We start from the raw sequence: 18,661 nt of genomic DNA on the forward strand, positions 1-18,661 counted from the left end.
GTTGCTAGTGTTAGTTTTGTCTTATTTCAAATCTACCGAGATATTTGCACTAGTCTGTTTATCTAGTCAAGGTCCGGTCCAGTTGTTGAGGTGTGAACGCTAGTCGACCTCTGACCTCTGATCCTCCAAACCTCGGTCTGGTGAAGTGAACTCTGTTTCAGAATGTGAACACCAAGCGGACCGAATTCTGGGTAAATACAACTAAAGCTAACGTGCTAGCCTAGCCAAAAACTAAAGAGAAATCCTCCAACCGCTAAAATCTGACGCCTCCATCTTGTTTCCATCTGGTGAAGAAGGAAGTTGCTCTCAGTGTCTTCAGAGGTTCTTGGTGCCACTGAAGGCAACAAGTTCTGAAGGGGAACTGATCTGTGGGGGCCAGATCAGTTCCCCTCGTGGCCCCCACAGGCCAGGAGGGGAACAGGTTGGTTTGACTCTAGTAGAACCGGGTCTACTGGAGGAAAACAGACTAAGAGTCAATATAAGCATTAGGCAAAGCTGAACCTGCTTTAATTCAACATTTATTTTGTCACTTTAAAAACATTTTGTGGACATTCGAAATATAAATACATCTCTCTCTCACACACAGCCCTGATCTAAAGGTTGAAGCGTGCAGCAGCAAACCATCGACAACTGAACCATCGTCTGGATCCGAGAGGACCGGGACAGCGACAGAGGGAATACTGGACCGGAACCGGTCCAGTTCTAACACATCATCAGGAAATACAGAACGAAGCAACGATTCAGTGCACATTTCTGCTTTTATAAAAACGTCACAACCTCTAAGGTTAAACTGGACTGAACCCAGGCTCAAAGTTCTGATCCAGATTCTAACCATCAACCTGCAGAAACATCATGTGAAACCAGCTGTAATGATCAGCTGGTCCAACGGATCAGAACCTCCAGTACAGACGACACCAGATCTGACCCGGCGTCTAACCCACAGGAAGCTGCAGAACCTTTCCTGTTTTCTGCCAGAAACTTTAATACAGATGGATGTTTACCTGGACAACCAGCATCCAACCAGCATCCAACCAGCATCCAACCAGCTTCAGCAACTAATCTAATTTCTTGTTGAAAATCAAAGGAGGTTCTGCACTGCAAAATACTAAACTAAGATTTTTGGTTTAGTTTCTAGTTCACTTGAAATAAGACAAAACTAACTTACAAGTAACTTTTAAGCAAGAAATACCAGCTTGTTTGAAGTCAGTAATTCCTAAATTTTGATAAAAAGTCTTAGATCTCCTGGCAGATTATTTCATTTATAACATGAAAAAAATGTTTTATTTCAAGTGAAATAATCTGTCAGTGGAACTAGGAAAGATATATTTCCTAGTTCTACTAGGAAATACGCTTAATATTGATATTTTTAAATTAATATTAATGAATTATTTACTTAAAACAAGCTCCTTTACCTTGCTCAAAAGTTACTTGTAAGTTAATTTTGTCTTATTTCAAGTGAAGATATTTGCACTTGACTGTAGGTCAGAAATACTTGGTTAGATTTTATGTTTTTGCAGTGCAGAACTGCCTTAGCTGTAGTGTTTCTGCAGTGCGGTAAGGAGTGACAACCAGCCGCTGTTTTAGTAGTTTAATGAGCAGTTTCTTCTTCTTCTCCTTGTTAATACCTTGCGGTGCTGCAGGTGGATCTCTGCTGGGTTTTCTCTGAACACTGAGCGGCTGTTGGAAGGATTCACTTTGTTTTCATCAGATCTGCTGCAGATATGGAAGAAAAAGTCGCTCCACAGCCTGAACCATGCGAGTCAGAGAAGATGGAATAAATTATCTGAGCTTAAAAATGTTCGTCTCTGCTGCTCCTCGCTCTCCTACCAAACGCTGAGCGTAGCGATGGAGCGGCTTCTTGCTCCTGGTGGCGGCGTCCTCCCGTTGCTCCGCCCCCGCGGCCTGTCCGTCTCCGAACGGCAGATAGGAAAATCCAAACGGCTCCACCGCTCTGGATTTCTCTCTCGGTTTGTTTCAGGTCTAGTTCATGGAGAAGAGGCGAGTTTCTCCCCCCGCCTCGCCGCCCGTTTCAGTCCTCTGGGTGCTCAGCGTCTCGGTCTGTGCGGCCACTGGGGGGCGCCGTCGTTAGGACGCCTTGCCCAGCTCTATCTTCTTCTGGATGGCGCGCGCCGAGTGGTAGATGAGCGAGTCGATGAGACCGGCCACTGGAAGAGTCGGGAGAATGTGGTGAGCTTCTCTACTGCTCAGTTAGCATCAGAACGAAGGAGAGACTGACCTGTGAACACGCCGCCAATGATGGCGCACACGCCCGTCAGGAAGTGAGTCAGTGACCTGAGAAAACAGTTAACATTTATACTGGAAGGATTTATTATTTACAGCAAGTCTGAGTTTCATCTAACAGTTGAGCTAAAAAACTGGATTGTTATTGTTATTTTTGAAACAGATGGTTTCAAGGTGTTAAAACATGAAAAAAATAATTTCTGTGACAAACAGTAAGGACATTTCAGCAGCCGACCCCGTTCTGATTTTTAGAAACTGGCCGTCTGCCAGGACTCACCTGTGTTTTTCTGTAAATTTGACCATCATGGGTGAAAGTTCGTAGAGAACAAAGACGCCCGGCAGACCCTGATCTCCTATTAAACCGTTGGCGACTTTCTCGTGCCTGGTGACGGAAAACTGATTCGTTTTGACCACCTGGAGGTAAAAACAAATTCACAGAAAACGTGTGGAAAAGAGTCCAACAGAAAATACAATAAACACAAAGCTGTTTAACTCACCTCTCCGTCTGTTTTTACGTAGATGGTTGGAACAATTTTCACAAAATACTGGTACATCATCGATGCTGTGGAGATGAATGGTCGGCAAATTAAACTTGACTATCAACAGATTTTTAAACTGAAAAACCTCAAACAGTCCAGTAGTTTGCTTCTGACCGGCTGGATCTCCATCACATTAATGTCAGCAAATAATGTTGTCTTATTTCATACATTTCTTTGGTGTAAACAAAACAATTCCTCCACTGGATCCATTTATGCTTCATTTTATTTCACAGCGCTATTAGATTAAAAAGGAAAATATTGAGGAAAATAAAGAAAACTTTTAAAATGTATTAAGAATTTTTTAAATGACCAAATATAGAGTAACTTTTTACCCGTTATGTTATTAAGGCTAAAACCAAAGTTAAAACATGAAAATTTAAAGTACGTTATTGTAATGACAACCGTTATTAAGGTGGATTCGTCTTGAACATGAACAAAAGAAATGATAGAAAATAAGCAATTCTAAACTGAGCCGCAGGGGGCGCTATCTCTTCCGCCTTTATTTCTCTCCCCTTTCCTGTTTCCGGTTATGGAGGTCTGCTAGAAAGACATTTAATCGCAGCTGCGCTCAACAGTAAGAGAAATTTTAAGCAGAAAAGCAAAGCAGCGAATTTATCACAGCAGAGTAACTGAAGGTAAGATGGCCTACGGTCCCGTTTTCCGGGGTTTGTTGGTAAAAAATAGTAGATTTGACGGTAAACGCTGTTACCTATGGAGGCCACAGGTGACGTTAGCATGGGAAGCTAGCACAACCACCTGCGGAGGACTTAGGGGATAAAAAGATAAACACTCAGTTGCTCAGTGTTTGGTTACGAGTTATAATCCGCGGACTTTAAGCGGTGATGCCCCACAGAAGCTAATGTGTTAGCAGCTAGGTGCTAACAGTGAAAATAAGCCTCTGATTAAAGTCAACAAACTGCAGGGGTCAAAGGTTGCGTCATTTATTGGAGTAGAAACAGAAACCAACTTAATAAAAACACTTTACTGGTTCACACACATGAATATCAGGATAATTTGTTTCTGTCAGAAGTATTAAGCTAAACATTGGCTGTTTTAGATTTATGGACCTTTATTTCTAAGAATAATTGCATTATTCCCCTATTACTTAAAATGGTTTCAAAACAATGTTGTTTATCTCAGTTTCTGGGACAATTTATCGTTTAGCATCATTTATCATGATAGGCCTACACATCGAAAGCTACAGTAATTTCAGGTAGCTACGTGAGTGACAGCCCTTTCAGGTGGATTTAATTGGAACAATAATTTAACTAAATGATGCAGATTGTGTGTGGCATGTACATTAAAAGTTGGAACAGAATTAATTAAGAGCTAATTTCTATCCCTCAATTTAAATTTGAGTCAGTCATGGGAGATTTCAAAATCTTTTTAATTACTGCCATAAATAGCTTAAAAGATATTTTACATATTCTGCTTTTGTAGTTTTTATTCTAAAATTTGGTAACTGACATTTCATTCAGCGCCCTCATCATTTGTTACTTACAATGGAAGGTAATTATTGTGTAATAATTTTACAGTATTAACAGTAATTGAAGGTGATTAATTATAGCAGATGGAAATCAGCCCAACATGTTCTGTGTTGGGTTTTTTCTCTACAGTACCGTTTTAACTGCGGCGTCAATAGGAAAGATTAAACTGCGAGGAAAGAGATTTTACTGCGGAGAACAGTAACGTGCGGTGAGGTGCAAAGCTGGCGAGGCACTGACTTGATCATAATCAGATATACAAATATAGACCACCTGCACGTTTACATAAAGAAATTTTACGCATGCGAACAACATGGAGGGCAAAAAGACTATTCATTCCGTTAATTCAATCAAACTTGAACATGTAGATATTATTAATTTCGTGCTGTGCTCCACAGCAAAGGGAAAAACCGTTAAAGTACAACTCAAAACCTCGTCTTTCTCGCTCTCTGTATCAGCACAGCTACAGACTCGTTGCCATAGCAACTGACAACCAAGCCACACAAAAAAACACTGAAATATTTCCCACACAAAGAGCAGGACATTCAGTCTGTTGCAGTAGTATGGTTGCAGAGAAACAAACTGATTCAGTCCAAACTGAAGGAAAGTTCAAGAATCTGCATAGATCAGAAAATGAGCCTCACTGGGTAATAAATATTGCACTTTAAACTCAGTCAAAACGTCTCGACTTTTTCATCCTCCACAGTGAGAACCAAAATAAAAAGAACTTCTCGGTGCATCTATAATTCAGACCTTTTTGTTATTGTTGCTATAAAAAGTGCAGCTGTTTCTGTTACCCAAACTGGTCAAATGTTTTGGCTTTGAAGATTAAAAATGAAGATGAAATGAACCCAAATTTAGAAAGAGTCTAATTTTCAGTCAGTGTGCTGATCCGTTAGGTTTCCTCCTTTCTATGCAGCAGATTTTAATCTCAACCTCAGATTAAAATGAGCTGTCGTTGCGTTTGCAGATGCCGGTTGCTGTCGGTCCGTACGGCCAGACCCAGCCCAACTGCTTTGACCGGGTCAAGATGGGCTTCATGATGGGCTTCGCCGTGGGAATGGCTGCAGGCGCCATGTTTGGGACTTTCTCCTGTCTCAGGTGAGTTTGGACCAATAAACCCAAACAGAAAATGATTTAATTCAGCTGGAAAAAGGGAATGTCCCAGTTAAAGTGCACTTCTTTCTCAGCTGTTTTTATTCATCTGGTGCGGTTCAAGTTTAAAACTCAACATATTTTTGCTTTTCATTACTAATTACTGTTTCTTGAAAAAAAAACCCAAATTGGTTTATTATTATTTACATATTTTATAAGGGTAAAACTTAGCCAAATTAACTGTTTAAACATTAGAAAGTTTTTAAAGTGTCATCCTATAACTTTCTGACTAACTGAACTTTTGTCTAGGAATAATCTGAGAATAATCCTGAGGTTTTGCCTGGCAGGACGGTTGCGCTAACGTTTTAGCTGTTGGTGAAATCGGAGCTCAAAACAGTTTCTGTTTGCAGGATCGGGATGCGGGGCCGGGAGCTGATGGGAGGCGTTGGGAAGACCATGATGCAAAGCGGTGGGACGTTTGGCACCTTCATGGCCATCGGGATGGGAATCCGCTGCTGAGGAAGACCACTGCCTCCTCTTCCTCCCTCAGACTGTACAGCCTTGGGACTCAGATAACCACATGCTCCAAACCCACCGTCTAGTTATCAATAAAGGTTCTGGTTCGTCACATGACAGTCCTGTTTTTATCCTCCATGTTTTGCTCCATTAATGTGGAATTTAACGCTTTAATTTGGTTCAATAAATGGGATTAAACTTTAAAATGGATCAGAAGCTTTTAAAAGCAGCAGTTTGGCAGCAGAAGAAGTGGGACGATACCTTGCGGCGCCGAGACGTCGGTTCCGTCCAGCGGATTTACGATGCCGGGGTAATCTTTACCAAACGACAAGTGCTTTATCAGGTGGGTCATGTTGATCTGCAGAACCACAGAAGAAGAAGCAACTTCATAATTGAACTGATGTCTTTAGTAAATGAAACATTTTTAATTTAAATATCCAGAGAAATGTGGAAACCTACGTTGTCTAAACCAAAACTCTGCAGGTCATGAACTGCAAACAAAAACACAAACTTGTTATTGAAAATAATCCAAAAACATTCAGACTTGCATATTAATAAAAGCATAAATGACCAAAATCAGGAACATTCAGGATAAAAAGCAGCTGAACTGAGGGGGGAAAACACCAATCGCCTTTAGACAATATGGTTACCATGGCAACAGGATCAGCATCATGGCCTTCACAAAGTAAAAGTACAGACTGAGACACCGACCCATTTTAACTGACATTGAAACCACCAAAAATGCACCAATTAACCAGTTTTCTACTTAAATACTTTACTTCTTAATTGTTGCATTCAAACTGAAAACTCCCACTTTCTCTGGTCTGTAAACGCATCAGGTCCAAAAGAATCTTCTTGGTTTTCAGTTCAGCTGAAACGCAGAAATGAGCGTCTTTGATCCCTTCGTTTTTTATTTAGTCGCTTCAACGAAGGAACCTGCAGCTCATTCCGTTTCCTTCCATGATCCAAAACCAATCAATTAAAAAGATTGGAAAAACAAACGCAGCGGGCGTCCGGCGTCCGGACGCTTGTAACTGATGTCAGCGGGATTTGAACCATCAGGGTTTTATTAAAGAACGGCAGCTTTCCAGTTCTGCTGCCGACGTGTTTAAAATCTTCCTCCATCAGTTTTACATCGTAACTTTCGACTCATTCTGCCTCTGGAAACTAAAGGAGGAAAACGAGAAGCTTTCCTGAGAATTTCATAAGAAAACAACAAATAGAAGAACTTGTTCATTTTGGGACTGAATCTAGTTCAGAATGGTTTGGTGAACTATGAACATGAATTCACGTTGCGGTCTGAATCGGAGTTTCTCTAAACCAATCAGGTTTCTAATGTTTGATATTTGACATAATTCAGTTAAAGTTACTTTTCAGTTAGGAAACGTCAGACTCCTGGGTAAGAACTGCGGCGTTATCAACTAGTTATCAAGTAAAAATTTAATCGCATCACATTCAGAAACTGGTTGTAAATCTAAATGGATCTGATAATCATGCACTTTTAAATTGATACTGAGATTATTTTTGACATTTTCTTCACATCATAATTGATTCAGCACTGAGTGTGTTTAAAGCAGAAACAGGGAAAGGTTTTCCTGAACACGCTGCATGCATTCACTGTGGCATAAAGGAAGATAGACTTACTTTCCACAGCGTGCACTGCAGAAAGAAGAGAGAAGAGTCACTGGGACAGTGAAACAGACATGAAACGTGACAACTGAAAGTGGGGCTGCACAACACTTTCCAAAATAAGAGTTTTCAGACAATGTACCTCAAAATCAGGTTGCAATCGAAACCAAACTGAGCAAAACCGACCGATAAGCTGTGAATTATGAGATAAAGATAAATAATGTTATTTTTGAGCTAAACTAGAACTGGTGTGCAGCCCGACCCACAGCAGATATCTTTCCAGGACAGGATGTGTTTGGGTCTTAACGAGGTTCTGGTTTGATTCTCGTCTCTGTTTCTGCTGCCGACACTTTAAATATTGATGAGATGAGAGAAATGAATCAGAGTCGCATGGACTGGCTTTCAGCACAGGAAACTAAAACCACCGCAGGTTTACAGCCCAACCATCCAATCCCAGTTCAAACAATCCCAGTTCAAATCATTCATTGTGGATGACTGAACATTTGGGTTCGTTTTAATTTCCTGCCCTGATTTGATGCCACAGAGGAAGAATCAGCTACAGCAGAGAGGAAAACAGTGAATGGATGAATGGATATACTTTTTTAATCCCAGAGGGATGAAGCAGCAGAGCTGCTGAGATTAACTGGACAGATTTCAGTTTGTTACACAGACAGAACTACGGTGGCCTGGATGGGCCAGTCAGGCTGAAGCATCATGGGAGATAAACACTTTGCTGATTCTGGATCAGTTTAAACTAAAAGTTTAGTCAAAAATTTACAGCTGGTCAAAATTATTCATACATGTATTAAAAGAAAACAACACCACAGTACGGGAAGCTTTCACTGCAAAACCACAAAATCTGAAGTAATTTAGTTCCTGGTGCAAATATTTAATTACATCTGAAATAATTTTGTACACCACTTTTGTGTAGTTTTAAACCTGTTTTTAAAAGTTCTATATAAATAAATTTGACATTGAAATAAGATATTTGCTGGAGAAACTAGACCAGAAATATGAGATTTTGTGTTTTTGCAGTGATTAGAAGGTTTTATGCATCTTCCAGCCAAACAGTTTAAAATATTTTATAGATCAATCAATAAATCAATTTTAAATATTTAATTTTTGTTTTTGATTTTTTCCTCTCTGGGTTTCCATAGTTCAGCGTGATGTCATTGCCAAGGGCGGCCATCTTGATTTAAATTCAGGTTTGCTCTACAAATATTAGAGCAAGGCTACGATTTTTATCTTTAATCATGAGAATAAATTCATACCGTAACAAGAATACAGTCTAACGGCAATAAAGTCAAAATAATGAGAATAAAGTCGTAATATTAGGAGAATAAAGTAGTATTTTTATAAGAACTTCTACATAAAAAACCCAACAAATTTAAATGAGAATTGAAGCAGCAGAGCTTCATCTCAAGTTATGCTATAATGTAAGATTTACAGATTATGTTTAATATTTAACACATTAGAATCAAATTATCAGCAGGACTTTGAAATGACTGGCGCTAGTTCAGTCAGAAAAATGGGCCTCTGTCTCTTTAAGAAGCTCCTGCTCTTTCAGCACATCATTATGCTGTTTGCAGCCATTTTTAATAGTTTGTATGATGAGCTCAACAGATGTTTAGTAATTGCTACTGCCGCTAGTCTGCAGGAGCAGAGTGGGGAAGGAGACGTTCATGCGACATGTAGAGACTCGCCACCAACAGCAGGGGGCGCAAGGTTGTTCAGGGTGGAACAAGACAACAGATGGATGAACATGAGAATCAGTCAGAGGTTTGAAAACAAACACCCTTTATTCTGATGGAGGTAATAAATAAACTTCTTATATGGTTTATATTTTCTTCATTTTGCTTTGAGGAACAGAAATTAGATTCCAGCTGAATTAAACTGTTGAACTCAATGATTTTTATACATAAATCGGAGTAAAACAGAAGAAAGGGCGTTTAAAGGCTTTGCTCAGTTAGAGGAAACGTTCTCACCGTGAACATGCGACTGCTGGAAACTCTTTCCTGGAGCAAAGTGGAAATTTCCTGCCACCTGAAACAAAGTGTGAAACGACTCAGGATCAATTTTATTGTTATAAATGAGAAAAATAATAATAACTATGAATAGAAAATATATGTAGACTCAGACATGTTAATAATGCTGATCATGCTTAAAAGCGTTAAATCAACAGTGGAACAATTATTGGCACTTTCAACAATCAAAATAAATGCAACTAAAGTTTTATTTTGCTACTTTTTAAAGCTGATCAGCATTTCTAGAAGCTTTTAATTTGAAATCCAAGACTTTCTGTTATGAAGCAAAGATAGCAGCAGCAGCGCCATCTATATTTGGGCAGAGCTCAGCGTGCCGAATAGCATGAGGAGAAACTTTGAGGAGAAACCACAACTGGTAGACAAGGCGGAGGATTGGTGATGCTGTGGGCCGGTTTTCTCTAAAGATCTGGGAATTTGTTTCCATCAACATTTTTTATGCACATTTTGAAGCATTGCTTCAGAAACGGTTGATGGAAACCACAAAATCTGATACAAAGTCTCAATTCTGTTAAAAGGTTTGAGGCGGTTTTTGGCTCTTCCTGAAAAGACTCGATGCAGAAAAGAAAGAAAAGTTCAGATGTAGCAAAACTTTCCCATCCTTACCAGAGTGACCAAACTGAAACATTTCAAACTCCAAACCTTCAGCTCAGAGCGGAGAGTCGTCCCTATACTATGCTAGCTAGCGACCGCTACTTCCTGTTTGTTGCAGCCATGCTAGCTAGCAACATTTGGCAAAATTACATTTGTGATGATTCACTCTAAACCAGGAAATACAAACAATCCTAATTCTCAATTCTGCAGCTGAAAACTGTCATGCCAGTCGGAGGAAACATGGCCGCCGGGTGGAAGCAGCAGAAACGCTGAATGAAATCGCCGTCTGCCTCTGGCAGAACTGGATACAGATCACTTCCTGTCTGCATATTCCATTGTATAAAGTTTCATCAAATTAAACCGGTTCGCGGAGACGAGGATGTTTACTACTGCGCTCCAATTTACCTGTTGCTGATCTACACACCTGCCCGTTACCATGACGACACACATGCTATATGATGAGAGGCTAACAAAATCTGGGTTTCGTAACAAAGTTTGCTTCTGTGGAAGTAAAGGTAATCTGATTACTTTTTTGCAAATGTAATTTCTTACTTGAAGAAAGTAATCAGATTACAGTAACTGCCCGCCACTGGAAAGGCGTGAAGGTCTGACCTTATTGACCTCCAGGAAGCCGTAAACCTGGCAGCCCTCGTTCTTCTGCTCCATCATCTTCTGTGTGAAGCCTTCGCGTTTGCACTGCTCGATGGTGTCGGCGCTCTTAAAGGCCCAGCCGCGCCGCCGGTACGCCTCGCGCACGTCGTCACAGGTGTTGCAGCACCTGCACGCACACAATTAGCAGCAGTAATCCCAGCAGGCAGAGCGGCCGGCAGCGGCGGCGTTTCTTACTTCAGGTCATCGGTCTCTGCGCCGTAACAGCTCTCACATCGGTTCGGGTCCAGAGTGCTCGGGTCGAACGCTTCCCCGTCTTCAGCCTGACCCATTTCTGGACAACACAGAACCATCTGTGACTATAAAACAATGTTAGCTTCATGCCGTCTCTTATCCAGTGAGTTCACTGCAGACGGACAAAATCTTACAAAGTCTTTTTGTCTGGTTTTTGGTGCAAATATCTCATTGTAATTGAAATAAGACAACTAACTCACAAGATACTTTTCAGCAGATCTAGCAGCTTATTTTCAGTAATAACTTCGTAATATTGTTGAAAAGTTCTAGTTCCACTCGTGGATTTTTTCAGTTTTGCATGGGAAAATGTCATGTTATAAATGAAATAATCCAGCAGTGGAACAAGTTCTTTTCATCAATATTAAGGAATTATTTTCTTCCACCTAGCTCCGTTGGGAGTTAGTTTTGTTGTATTTCAAGTGTAATGAGATATTTGCAGTAGAAACTAAACCAAAAATACTTGGGAAGATGTGTTTTTGCAGTGTGATCACCTGGTTTTAGTGCTGCAGCTTCTGGGATTTTGCAGGATAAATTCTTCAGCTGCGCTAATCCTGAAGCACAGCTAACTTCATAATTTCCATTCTGATGATTAACATTTTTGACTTCATTTCTTTTAAGGTTTTGATTGTGTGTGGTTTTCATTTCTGTTTTAATTTATTGTTTTTGGTAATTTTGTTTATTTTGGACTTTTTAAAATATCTTCCAGTTACAGTGTTCTTTACAAAAGTAAAGTTTACTGATCTTTGAAACGATAAACATGCATCATTAATAATAATAATAATAATTTTTACTTTATTCATCCCAGCAGGGAAATTATTTTGAAATTATTATGAAAATTCTCATTATATTACTTGAAAATGGTTTAAAAACATAAGTTATAATTTCTTGTTGTGTGAAACATTTCTCTTGCCGAAATCATTCCTTCACAAAAACGGAGTTGGTGCCCGATTAAACTAAACTATTTTCATTTTATTAACAGGAAATGATTGATTACAATGATTAATTATTACATAGGCAAACATCAATTTTGATTGCCAACCATTTCGTCTGAGATTGCTGCAACATGTAAAAAGGTCCATACTTAGTTTACAGTTTCTCTCCAGTTTGTCCAGCAAGTGACTCAAACTTGTTTGTGTTTAGAATGAAGCTTACCGTGTTTTTCTGCCTCGGTGGTGACGGGTTTCAGCTCTTTGTCCAGCCGCTGCTTGAACAGGTTGTGTTCGACGTCCAGCTGCTGCTCTCCGGCCACGTCCATGGCGTCAATACTGAGATCTGACAAACATGGTGGTGAGCGGCGGTCGCCATCAGCAGCAGACAGCAGAGAAACTGCAGCACTTACAGGCACAGGGCATGTGAGGGAAAATGACGTCAATGTTGATCTTGAGTTTGTCTCCTCGCGACGTGTCGACGTAGAGCTCCGGGTGGACCTGAAGGACGACACGAAGCGTTCACTTCCCCTAAACACTAAACTGTCCCACAGAAACACAACAAACACTGAGAAAAAGAAACGTAGCAGAAAGAACGACACAGGGACGGCTTTCACCGCGACGCTCTGCTGGATTTTCATACATCGATACAACTTTAATAGAAATGCTTTGAGTTTATTTCGAATGAAAAGACGGGGCAAACGAAAGCAGGGCTGAAATGATTGTGACAAATCGGAAACTAATTTAGTCGATTACTTGTTAGCTGAACAAAAACAAACATTTTGCCTTCAAGATAAAAACAACCTTTAATTACAAATCTGTTCTTCACCTGGTTCAAATCTTTTAAAAAATTAATCTATGAAGAATATTTTGCATCCAGTTATTAATCAGTTAATCAATAATAATCTCCTGACATTCAGCCTGAGTTTTTCTCATGTTGAATGATTTTTATCTGCATAATTTGCTGCAAATGATAAAAGGAATGCTGATATCAACTTTTTATTTTAAAAGTTTTTAATTATTTATTTGCATATTTTAGTGCATTTCTAATATATTTCCAATTTTTATCTGATTGTCAAACTAATCAATAGACTGATAACTAAAATAGTTAATTGCAGCCCTAAAAAGAAGAAAGATGGAAAAGGTTAAAAGGGAAATAAAGAGATAAGAGGAGCGAAAGATGGATAAAAATAAATCAACAGCCTTGAAGTTTGACCCTGAACCTGCAGAAAGATAGAAAAACAAAACCTTTTACAAGATGTGTTGCTTCATTTACTTCATGCGACCAACAAAAAGGTCCAAACCAGAAAGAGTCGACTGCTTCTGGGCTTTCTGGATCTGATGGCCCCTGAAAACCCTGGAGGAAAATCTCCAGCTGTTAAAGTCTTAAATCGGGCTCACATTTAATCCTAAAGCAGATCAGTGGATCAACTCCACTCCTCTGGCTCATATCAAAACTATTTTGATCATCTGACATATTCCAGCAGCAAAAGCAGCAAAAACTTCAGAAATCCATAAGAAGGAAAATACTTTTCAGGGTACTTTATGTTCCCAGATGTTCTGACTTTTCAGCCCAAATCCGCAACAAAAACCTGAGTCATTTCCTTCCAAGAAACCCGAGTTCATCCGACCCAACCGGCCCGACAGGAAACACACCTGGAGGCACTGCTGCTGCTCCCTGAACTCAGTTTCAGTTGGTTTCAACTCAGCTTCCCTGGTGAAAACGACCCAATGTTTCATTTTTATAAAGTTCTGGTGAAAACTTTAGCTGTTCTATTTTTTTATTGAACATGAGATAAAAATCTGTAGATCCTCTGATAACAGATGGAAGCAGGAAATCTCTGCAGGAACAAAACCTGATCGATTAACAGACTTCCTGATGAAATGCTGCAGTTTCCCATCCTGATAAAAACCAACAGCATCGGTCCGGTCAGCGAGCGAACAGAACAGAACCGAACCAGACCGAGTTAATCTGACAGTCAGATTCAGGAGCTCACCTCTTTGGTCAGGTAGTACTGCAGCTCAGAGACGAACAGAACGAACATGATGACGCCGCTGATAATGGTCACTGCAGAGACACAAGGTGGAAACATCTGATTTCATAGCAACATAATGTGAATTAATGGGTCTTTATTTTAAAAATTCATACTGTGGTGGTAAATGTAAATTTGGTAAAAACCACTGAACCCTTCCAAGTTGAGAATGGTAACCAGTTTTCATCTGTCTGAAAACCTGAGAAGTTCCAGAAACATTACTGTAGCTTTCCCTGAAAGGTCAAAGGTCACTTCAATCACATCCTGGATTTTAAACTTGAATTTCAATATTTATTTCATTTGATGTTTAAAATTAGTTAAGATATTTCTAAACCCTCATCTGTAGGCCAGCCACGGTGTTGGTCGGATCCGTTTTGGTGGCCTTAGGATCCCATCTCTGCTTTTTGCGGATGATGTGGTCCTGTTGGCTTCATCAGGTCATGACCTGGAGCTCTCGCTGGAGCGGTTCGCAGCCAAGTGTGAAGCGGCCGGGATGAGGATCAGTGCCTCCAAATCCAAGGCCATGGTCTTGAGCCGGAAAAGGGTAGAGTGCCTTCTCCGGGTCAGGGGGGGTATCCTGCCCCAAGTGGAGGAGTTCAAGTATCTCGGGATCTTGTTCATGAATGAGGGAAGAAAGGAGCGGGAGATCGACAGGCGGATTGGTGCAGCGTCTGCAGTGAAGCGGGCGCTGCACTGCTCTCGATTTACCAGTCGATCTACGTTCCCACCCTCATCTGTGGTCTTTTTGGGTCAAGACCGAAGGAACAAGATCGCGGATACAAGCGGCCGAAATGAGTTTTCTCCGCAGGGTGTCTGGTCTCTCTAGAGAGAGAAGCTCGACCATCTGGGAGGGACTCAGAGTAGAGCCGCTGCTCTTTCACGTCGAGAGGAGCCAGCTGAAGGACATCTGGTCAGGATGGACGCCTCCCTGGAGAGGAGTCCAGAGGGAGACCCAGGACACGCTGGAGGGACGATGTTCCTCTGCTGGGAACGCCTGGGGGAGCTGGACCAGGAGACTGGGAGGAAAGTCTGCTGACCCCGCGACCAGACCCCGGCAGAGGAAGATGGACAGATGGAGATGTTTCTAGTTTTTCATGTAGTTTTCTTTGTTGCTTTATTTTCCTGTGAAGAACGTTGAATGTCCACGTTCATGAAAGGTCTGATAAATAAAGTTGCCTTTTATTTTCCAATATTCACCAGTATTAATGTATTTTTTTTATAAAATTGGAATAAATACATTTCTATACATTATTTAAATGCATTTATAACAAAGTATAATAAGTAAAAAAATCTTTAGAATTGTATTTCTTTGTTTTATTTAATTATATCTCATATCTGTTCATTTGTTCTAATAGGGTTATTTATTATAACCAGTTTTTATCTCTTGTATTTTTTAAAGACACTCCTCCCTAAATATTATTGAATAACTTGTTTCAATAAAATTCTCATCATACTTAGAGATTATTATGATATAATTTTTAGAACGGGATATTTAATTAATGCAACCAATCACATTTGTTTGTTTATTCTGAGAAATCCCAGTTTGTGGTTACATGAGCAGCATTCAAAGCCTATTTCCAACCCTAAATGTGTTTTTCTCTCCATTTTTGTCTAAAAAATATAAAAAGAAAGAACAAACATTTACTGAATTTTTATGCACTCGGTGTCTTTGGCTCGAAGCTGCAGAATTAGTGAAAATTGACAGTGAACTTCATTTAGCGCATTTAAATGAAAACTGCGAGTCACTGAAGGCAATTCATTAACATGGAGCTGTTTCATGTACATTTTTTGTAATTTTATTGAAATGTTATTGCTTTTTTGTTGCCTGTGTAACTTGGACTGGTCTCAGCTGAAAGGGCTTTTAGTTACTCTGTTTAACTAAAAGACATAAACATCTGTTTGATATGGAAAATAAGAATACCGAGGCTATAGTTTATTCTACCTGATAATATATAACAGGCCCACTAACTACAGGCTCAATCAATAGAAAGAAAATATATACAGATAAACCTATTGGGTCAACTACTGCCTTAGTGCCATTGGGTTTTTAGTAGTTCTGTGAAATAAACTCCCAGACAGTACAACTGTTCAGGTTTCCTCATTAAAGACAGGTATCTACAACAGGCTAATTGAACTGTAATGAGTAGAATATGATCTGATATATAGGAATAACGAATGTTTCCCCTGCTGTCTGCACCAGCGGCAGCCGTTAGCCCCGCGGTTCGGATCGGTTAGCCTCCTACCGGTCGCTCCTCCCCACGTCTTCACCCGGAAATCCTCCAGAGTTTTAGGATAAGCGTCAAACTGCTTCAGTTTGTTTAATGTGTCCATTTTCTCCACCAGGAAATCCAGCCGAACACCGTAGAATCTTATCGGAACCCTCCTGCACTCCAGAAACACATCAGGACCCTTCACTTCCGGACCACGTGATACACCGTTGGGCCAATCAGCGGCAGCCGCGTCAATTTCTTCTTCTGTTCTTTCTGCCAAACTTTATTCAACATCAGGACCTTTGACAATATAAATGACGAGAATTATTCAATAAAATGAAAACAACAACAAAACAAAAAATAAAAAATAAACGAACGAATAAAAACAAACATTTTTTTATTTTTTATTTTTACATGGAAGAGTATTTTTTCCTTTGTGTGTAATTTTGCGTTGACAAACCTCTGGTAACCTTTTTTGTATGACAAAATGGAGGTTAAAAATGTACAATATTTTAACCTTTAAAGTGGTAAATGAGGAAAAGGTGCTGGAAAATGTTTATCCACCTAAACAGATGAGCGAGAAGCAGCATGTCAGCTCAGATAAATAAAGAGGTCACTACAGTCCTCAGGCCTGAACCCAGTAGGAAACCTCACATTGCCCAATGTGTAATGGGCAATGTGTAATTGCCCATTACACATTATACAGTTGTGTAATGGGCAATTACACAACTGTACATCTTTGAAAAGCAGAAGTGGAGCCTCCTGCACCATCAAGCAGAATGCAAGAAATGGTTTCTGGATAGTAAGAAAACAACAAAACTCGTCTTTTCCAGCAACCATTGTACAGCAAGAAAACAAGCTCACCAAACGCTGGAGATCAGCTTTGTTGTTAGGTAACAGGCATGGGTTGGTAGGCGACTCAGTGTCTGCTGATTTGTGACTTTACATGCCAGAGGTTTTTGAAACAGCTCATTTTCCAGACACCAAAAAAAACTTCTATTGCCAGAAAATGGCTGTTTCTCTTTCTTTTTTTTTTACGATTTGTTTCTAGAAGCAGTAGAGACTTTCTCTCTAGCTCTCAGTGAAGGCAGACACTTTTTTTCCTGCGGTCCCTTCCTGCTCTGCTTGCTCTGTTGTGAGCTTCTTTGTGGAGCCTTTCTTTGCACATCATTTAAATCTATAAATTATGGATCTGGCCAACCAGTCTCTCAATGTAATTGATAAAATTTTCTCAAAGAAAAGGAGAAGCTATCCTGCAGGGACATACCTGATGGGATACATCCCAGATTTATTTTGATTCATGATAACAGAATTTCTGCTGTTTGGAGTTGGCGGATACTTGGCATATCGATAAATTCGTGATGGATTGAGCTGACTAGTAAACACTCAGACTGACAAGCTGTGGGACGGAGACGCAAGTTGGATGCGATTCTTGCTGAGACTCACAGCTCAGCTGAAGACTCTAAAACTCACTAGCAGGAAGGGATTGATCTTGGAGAAGTTGCTGATTTCGATCCGGTGGGACGGCCACACTAATTTGGTTGATTGGAATGAACAGAGATGTATCGGTGAGACTTTAGGGCAGATTAAAATTTAAAATCTACCCGACCTAAAGCATTCTGTATCTGAACTGTTTCCCCTGTGTTAGCCTTGATTGGCTGGATATTTCAAATCTCCTGGAAGATATGTGAACATAACACTCCTTCTCTCCTCATTCCCTTCTGAAATCATCTGTGTGACTGTGGAGCGGAGCGCTCCCAAGGACTTGCTCCTAGATAACACCATCATATCAGACTATTGCCTGGGAGACCAAGCTGCATGGTTTCATAGTCATACACATGCAATACACAAACACAGCAAACAGATACACTACATGATGTCACCGCCTTTCACTCACGTCTTTGTATTATCTGAATGTTGCTACTTCCCTGGTGTGTCTTTTCCTTGCCCTGCCTGCCTGGTTTATTTTATTACTTTTATAAATTGTGGAGTACTCACTATTTAGACCAATATTATACTTTTTTGATTATTATGCAGAGAAACTCCAATTAGTTTTTTCAGAGAAATTCCTTCTAGCTTATAAATTATGGAATACTTCTAATTCCAGAAAGGGTAATAGAAAAAAAACCTTATAATCCAGAAAAACGACTCATTACCTTAGGTCATCAAATAGGACTATCTAATATATAGAATCAAACAGGGAGAACCAACTTCTAGGTTGTTTTGTTTTTCCTCCGAAGAGTTTTTGCGGCGCTAGTGGCTCGAATTTTTCGACTGTAGGCAGACAGGAAGGAAGGAGGGTGAGAAGACATGCAGCAAAGGTCGTCGGGACCGGGAGTTGAACCCGCGACGTCCGCGTCGAGGACTAAGGCCTCCAAACGTGGGGCGTGCTAACCCCCTGCACCACCACAGCACGCCCCCAACTTCTAGTTTTATCAGATCAAGAATC

General features: G+C 40.2%; 2 protein-coding genes across 3 annotated transcripts; one reads left to right on the top strand and one right to left on the bottom strand.

Moving 5' to 3' along the window:
- Positions 1–500: 500 nt before the first annotated feature.
- On the bottom strand, positions 501–16,449 carry ergic3 (ERGIC and golgi 3). Of its 2 annotated transcripts, XM_032549424.1 has the most exons (14): positions 16,246–16,449; positions 13,967–14,037; positions 12,383–12,470; positions 12,196–12,315; positions 10,987–11,083; positions 10,753–10,918; positions 9,490–9,547; positions 7,520–7,534; positions 6,335–6,366; positions 6,137–6,233; positions 2,739–2,803; positions 2,519–2,655; positions 2,237–2,292; positions 501–2,165 (listed from the first exon to the last, which is right to left on the bottom strand). In XM_032549424.1, the coding sequence occupies exons 1-14, from the start codon at positions 16,331–16,333 to the stop codon at positions 2,086–2,088; spliced, it is 1,170 nt and encodes a 389-aa protein (XP_032405315.1). In that variant the 5' UTR covers positions 16,334–16,449; the 3' UTR covers positions 501–2,085. The 2 variants fall into 2 exon arrangements, with proteins under 2 accessions (XP_032405315.1, XP_032405316.1); XM_032549425.1 differs by lacking the exon at positions 7,520–7,534 and having other exon boundaries at positions 2,086–2,165.
- Positions 3,263–5,994, top strand: romo1 (reactive oxygen species modulator 1). The gene is made up of 3 exons (XM_032549427.1): positions 3,263–3,415; positions 5,235–5,365; positions 5,770–5,994. Exons 2-3 carry the CDS (start codon positions 5,235–5,237, stop codon positions 5,876–5,878), a joined length of 240 nt encoding a protein of 79 aa, XP_032405318.1. The 5' UTR covers positions 3,263–3,415; the 3' UTR covers positions 5,879–5,994.
- Positions 16,450–18,661: the final 2,212 nt, after the last annotated feature.

This window comes from Xiphophorus hellerii, chromosome 20 (genome assembly GCF_003331165.1).
Source record: "Xiphophorus hellerii strain 12219 chromosome 20, Xiphophorus_hellerii-4.1, whole genome shotgun sequence".
Lineage (NCBI taxonomy): Eukaryota > Metazoa > Chordata > Actinopteri > Cyprinodontiformes > Poeciliidae > Xiphophorus > Xiphophorus hellerii.